Raw genomic sequence first — 6,492 nt, 5'->3', positions numbered from 1 at the left:
TTTAATAGGCAACTTTTTCTTTTTATGCATTTAACGATAATAATTATAAAAACCAGCACGAGGTTTCAAAGGGACTGTGCCTTTATGCAGGATATTAATGAGATTCAGATTCTGGGTTCCGAAACCTTTGACATACTACAAAACTTTTGGGTTGAAGAATTATCTAATTCTAGCGGGCAAAGAAACATGGAGGAGAAAAAGAGCTGCACAACTCTATTTCCGGGAAAAACACTTCAGTAAAAGCAATGACATGCAACAGCAGGGCCACTCACAAAAAATCAGAAAGTGCGTACAAATGCGTATAAGCACTTCCTGTGTTAATGGGCCACTTTGCATAATTTTCAATCACTCAGAAAGGTCGGAAAATTGTAAGTCCTACGAGTCAGCTGCTACTGCTTCATACAACTTTGATTTATCTCGAATATCAATTGCATGCCCTTCAACTGCAAAAAAAGATAAGAAAATCACACTTCCAATCAAAATAAGAATCCAATAGAAAAAATCTGCATTTTTCATTACTTTCGCGACCCGGTCAAAATTGTTTAATCAGGAGAAAAAACAGTGGCCATCAGACAGTTAACAGTGAGGCTACCTGTGCCAATCAATCAGATTTGAAAGGAGCTATGAAATTATACCTCAATCAGATGATGGGAAAGCAGTCTTTGAGATTGATCAGTGTGCAACTCTCTGTTATTTACTAGCATTGAACTCTTGCCAATATTTTTAATGTAGAACGATCCATCTTTATCCATCTTAATGATTGCCTAAAACATAACAAGAGAAAAGTGTATGATCGATATGTTGAGATCAATTTACATTTCGTAGTGAAGAAAACACAACACCTTACTTGAATTTAAAGTATGTCAACGTGATATTTTAAGAAGAATTGCCATTGAAGTGTGTGCACCAGATGACGTGAGTGCGACAGGAAACAAAAAGTTCCCCATTTAAGTAGTATTTTAAAGCATATTGATGTGATTAGTTCATTACCAATGATAAACAAATTTTGAGACGTGCACACATCATAGTCCACTGCATTAAGTTATGGTTGGTAAATAACTAAATATAACCTATGAAGCAGGGACATGGATACAACACCGACATTGACATGTTGACACCGGAAATAATTTGAAAAAATGAATAAATTGAACGTAATCACAAGTGTCGGTGCCGTGTACATGAACACTGACACATTTTTTCCAGAGGTGTCGGTGCTACACAGAAGATAACCCACCTGGCGTCTAGATATTAGATTGGTACCACCTCCTTTGCCTAAGTCAATATCTACATGAACACCTTCTGTTGCTCGCCCAAGTAAAACCTGCAGGATGAATTAATTTGCGATGTCACAGGAAATGACCCCTCCAAATTTATAAACATAAACATATTGATATTATTATTTTAGCTGGGGCACTTTTCAAAGAACATATATATGTTTGCCGTTGCAAAACAGGTCGTTTCAACTATTTATTCCTTGATTGTTTCATTTTCATCAGAAATTTGTTTCACAATACATTAAAACATCACAACATTTTTACTCTTCTAATTAAAAAAGGAAAGCGTTAAGTTGGGGAGTTTCCAAAAACCATTGATGATAATAATTGCATAATGCTAGTAGATCTTAGTTGTTTGAAATAACAGAAAATATGTGAACCTGTATCTGTAATGTATGTGTGTTTTCTTGCCATAGTGAAAATATTATTAAGAATAATGTGTTATCCTTAAATTTAAAAGTAATAATTGGAAAACATCTCCAAACAACATGTAGATCAAGAAAAAAGTTTTTGCACTTAAGTGACATATACCTCGGGTTTCTTGATGTAGTAATTTGAGTGGCGGCCATATAATAGAGCCAATGCTCCATGTAAAGCCATGGCTCTTTGCGTAGAAGAGTGAACACCCTGCTCCAGCCTTATGATAGTCCGCTTAGTTTCCTCGTGTTGATATCTTGATACTAAATTGTAATCAGAATATAAATTGTTAATCTATAATAATGTCATAAGAAAACAATGAATTACACAAGCAAATTAAATTACATCGGTCAATTTTTTAAAACATGTGAATTTTTTTTCTCTTGACATTCACAAGAACGGAGCCTATCAACTGCCCAAATAGCTGAAGCATCCTCTCATACCATGAGACAGCGTCAAAAAAGCAACAGGAAATAGAAATGTTCTTTAGTTGAGCCACTAATTAATACTAGTTGTCTCTTTTTTCAATATGAAAAAAAAAAAAAGAGCAAATTAGCAAGTAGCACAAACCAATAGCATTACCTTCTTCATTCTCATATAAATCCTGAACATCAGGTTCCAAGTCCATATCAAGTATCTGTAGGAGGGAATCATAAATAAGTCAGAAATTTGCAAAAGTTGTGGAAAAGATAAAGCCAACTGTTGATTGAAAGGTCAACACATTATCCCTTACCATCGCCTCTATATCAGAATAATAAGGAATATCATCATCACTTTCGATATATTGATATTCCTCGTCAAACTTTTCAGGATTGACCACCAGCTCTGACCTTAGAACTTCTGTAAATCCCATTTCAGCATGTTGCAAATTATTATCTTCAACTGGCAAAGCTACATTTGGTTCCTGTTTCAAGCAAGAACCATTAGGTTGGACTTGATCTATGAAGCGATTTCCAAGGGCTGGTTTCTCATGTGACAAACTTGTGACATTACTGCTTAGATGCCTTACAGAGCTAGCATTGACAAGCTTTTCCTTAGGAATTGCATGTAGAGCAGCATGAGTTTTGTTTGTTAAACTGTTGCCTCCGCCTAAGCCACCGGAAGCAATAGCTGCACTCTTAGACATTGTGTGTGATGAATGGTTATTAGGTAACTCGCATTTTATTTTAGAACCAGAAACAGGCCCTGAATTCATTTGGGATCCTGTTGTCTGGGAAGACACATGAGCTCCTGTGGAGTTTTTTTGTTCAACCTGCATCAAAACTTTACCTCTTCTGCTAGCTCTATATCCACAATCATTAACAGATGATGGAACTGGTTTATTAGATTTTGTAACAGCTGGTTCGGATGAACAAAAATTTGTTGGGGGAGGCTCATTAAAGGGTAGAGAAGCATCATCATTGGACGGAATTTCTGGGTCCTCAGTATTTGTTTTACAGATAATAACTCCATTAACTATTTCAGGAAATTGAGGGACTTTAGCTGAGGCAGAAATTGGCATTTGGAAATCTGATTTGTCATCTACTTCTGCACGAGCACCACGTGAAGCTGACAGATCATTAACATGTGCATCAAAGGCCGCTAACAGATCTGTTTCAGCCGTTCCTGCACTGTCATTTTTGTGTGTGTGACGTGGAACACACGAATTTTTAACTTCTTCGGGTGGGATCAGTGATAACTCTGCTCCATCCGTTTCAGGTATCTGATCAGAAGAACCATCAATCGGAGAGTTTACTAAAAGTGAACTCAGACCATCATAATAAGACTTACCAATCCCATCTTTTTCGACATAATCCATCAGATATAGCTCTTCCTCGCCAGTGAAGGTTAAGAGATCATTGGACAATTCTTTTAGGTAACCATCCTCGCAAGCAGTCGAATCTTTTGAACCATGACATGGAATACCGCCATGTTCTTCTGTTCTCCAGTCCGGAATGCCCGGAATGTCATGAAGTGAAGATAACTGTATATCGTCAAATGAGTCTCCACACTCTAACTCAGATGAATCAAATAGGTAATCTTCATCAAACTCGGAGCACAAATTTGCAGGGTTATTGTTGATTGGGTGAAATGAAGACAAAGGTATTTCCTCTACATCCTCATCTCTGATAAAGTTTTCGATATCTAAGTCTATCGGAACACCCACTTCCTCGGCAGCTCCATTCAGAGGCACGTTATCTTGAAATATTTGATGTTCCTCCTCGGGCATATGGTTTTGCCCAATGAGAAAATTCTCTCCAAGTGTATCACCAACTCCAGTGTAAAACACTTGATCAGTAACTCCATTAACAGCAACATCAGCATCCATAATATTTTCCGGAAGACCATAGTTTGCCGTATCATGATTTGGAAATTGATTCCAAGTTGAACCCTCAGGTACAAAGTTTAGAGGCAAAGACTGATCTCCATTTACAGCATAATCCTCATTTTCTGGTTCAACCAGAAAATTGAAGTCCATCGAAGTTTGTGCCTCTCTACGCATTCTTTTACGCATTGCATAGTAAGAATCCCGAGGCCTGACAGGTTTCCTCTTAACAGAAACAATATCCTGTTCTTTTAAACGTATCATAGCAGCAGAGGCTTCCGAGGATACAACAGCGTCGAAGAAAATAGAATGCCATCTCTCTTTTATTTCCCCAATACTATATTTTCTAGAAAACTGCACCGCACCTTTCGCAAGTGCCTCCAAAGAAGCACCACTCTGTAAACACAAAATCATGCAAAAAAATTGATTAAAACCAGAATCCTACAATGGTTATCTTGTCTCTAATATAAACAAACATCAAACAACCTCCGTAGCACAAACATCTCTGAAAAAAGGTGTCCTCTGAAAAAGGTATGTATATCCAAAACCGACACAGAAAATTGTGATTACCGACACTAACGTTTAATTAATTCATTTTTTCAAAATATTGTCAATGTCGTCGTGTCAGTGTCGTGTTTCCAGAGTTTGCCCTTCGTATCAGACAACACAAGAAAAATGAAGTATAGATCTATTCAATTCAAACCTCATAGACTCTATCCCTAAAAAACAAACACAAAACATCAACATTCAAATACAGATTAAAACCTAGCTAAACAACCTCAAACTACAATGTATCACTAATTTTAACAATAATCTGAAATAAAATCCAATTCAATTCCAATTAAGAGCTCATGCAGCTTACAGATTATCCTAAAAATCAAACATGAAAACTTCAACAATCAAATTCAAACACAAATAAAAACCTAAAAAAAAATTCAAAAAAAAAAAAACGAAATAATAAAATAAAATAAAAACCTCAACGGAGTTCTTGAGTAAAAGATCGTCTTCACGAGTCCACGGAGAAAATGTAGCACAAGCTCCCATGGCGAAACAACAGCGCCTCTTTCTCTCTCTAACACTCTCTCTTTCTCGCTCTAAAACTCTCTTCTAAAACCCCCAAAATCTCTTGGCTACTGAAGAAGGTAACTCACTCACTCACTCACTGAGTCAGTGTTGAACCTGCGAATGTGACGCTTGAATGAAGGGTTTAAGCTTTTTTTGTGCACACGTGTGGCAAATAAAAACCGTTCAACCGTCTACTCGAATTTTTTGCCAATTTTTTCTTTTTATTTGACAATTTCTATTTTCTAGAATTTTGTAAATAAATATTCGTGGAATGAATGAACTAAATATATTGAACGGTGGCGTTTTTTTTCATAAATGAATTTAAATGATCAATTTTTTTTGTCATTAATGGTTACAGCTGCACAAAGGAAATAAATATTCGTAGTATTTAGGAAATATATTTTTTATTGTCTTTTATAGTGTGGATGTGGAGAATATATTTTTAAGAGTTAATTCTTGAATTTAATTGATTGTTAATAAATATGTACATAAATAAAAGAAAAAAATAAATTCTTTATAATTATATTTGGGTTACATGATGGCACATAACCATCTAATAGATTGATATAAAAGAAAATATAAATAAAATAATACTTAAAAAAGAAATATTTTTAATAGATTTAGAAAAACTATGAATGTCCATAAAAATTAAAATAGAATAGTTATTTTATTGTCTGTTTCAACAATTTAGTTGATAACTTTAAAAAAAAAAAACAATTTACTCATAGTTGTATAGCAAATTAGATTAAGAAATGTGGTGAAATTTTGATTATTAATCTAATAGACAAAAAAAATTATTATGATTAATGCAAATTTTAAATAAATTGTTTTAGAAGTAACAAAAATTTATAAAATTCAAACCAAAGAAAAATTAGAAAAAAATTATGAGAACAACAATTTAAAATAAAAATTGATTTTATATTGATGAAAAAATCTTCATTTTAATAAATAAATTTTCTTTTTTACTATTGCTATAGTGAATAATTACTTCTGTACAAAGGTAAATTATTTAAATAAATTTTATATATATATATATATATATATATATATATATATATATATAATATATATATATATATATATATATAATATATTGGATAATGATTATTATAAATTTACATAGAAAAAAGGTTTTTTAATTATTAACAAAAACTACAAAAAAAAATGAATTTAGTCGTTCAAATAAATAATTAAATAAAAATTAGGACTACTTAATTAAGCTTCTTTTTTTTTTTTTCATGTTTTATATAGTTACTGAGAGAAATATAAATAAAGAGACAAGAAAAAAGGTTAAAATAATTGTTTCATAGTTTGATATAAAAGTAAGTAAAAATAATATAATAAAAAAGAAATAATTTTAAGTGTATTTAAAAATCTTATTAATTTCAATATATATATATATATATATATATATATATATATATATATATA

General features: G+C 32.9%; 1 protein-coding gene across 2 annotated transcripts; it reads right to left on the bottom strand.

Moving 5' to 3' along the window:
* LOC131660235 (uncharacterized) lies at positions 1 to 5,269 on the bottom strand. Of its 2 annotated transcripts, XM_058929420.1 has the most exons (8): positions 4,972 to 5,269; positions 2,701 to 4,392; positions 2,425 to 2,595; positions 2,274 to 2,328; positions 1,806 to 1,954; positions 1,235 to 1,321; positions 636 to 764; positions 1 to 443 (listed from the first exon to the last, which is right to left on the bottom strand). In XM_058929420.1, the coding sequence occupies exons 1-8, from the start codon at positions 5,038 to 5,040 to the stop codon at positions 390 to 392; spliced, it is 2,406 nt and encodes an 801-aa protein (XP_058785403.1). In that variant the 5' UTR covers positions 5,041 to 5,269; the 3' UTR covers positions 1 to 389. The 2 variants fall into 2 exon arrangements, with proteins under 2 accessions (XP_058785403.1, XP_058785402.1); XM_058929419.1 differs by having other exon boundaries at positions 2,425 to 4,392; positions 4,972 to 5,268.
* Positions 5,270 to 6,492: the final 1,223 nt, after the last annotated feature.

The sequence above is a fragment of the Vicia villosa genome, linkage group LG3 (assembly GCF_029867415.1).
Source record: "Vicia villosa cultivar HV-30 ecotype Madison, WI linkage group LG3, Vvil1.0, whole genome shotgun sequence".
Lineage (NCBI taxonomy): Eukaryota > Viridiplantae > Streptophyta > Magnoliopsida > Fabales > Fabaceae > Vicia > Vicia villosa.
The sequence above is the reverse complement of the archived record's forward strand: the minus strand, read 5'-3'. Positions and strand labels throughout refer to the sequence as shown.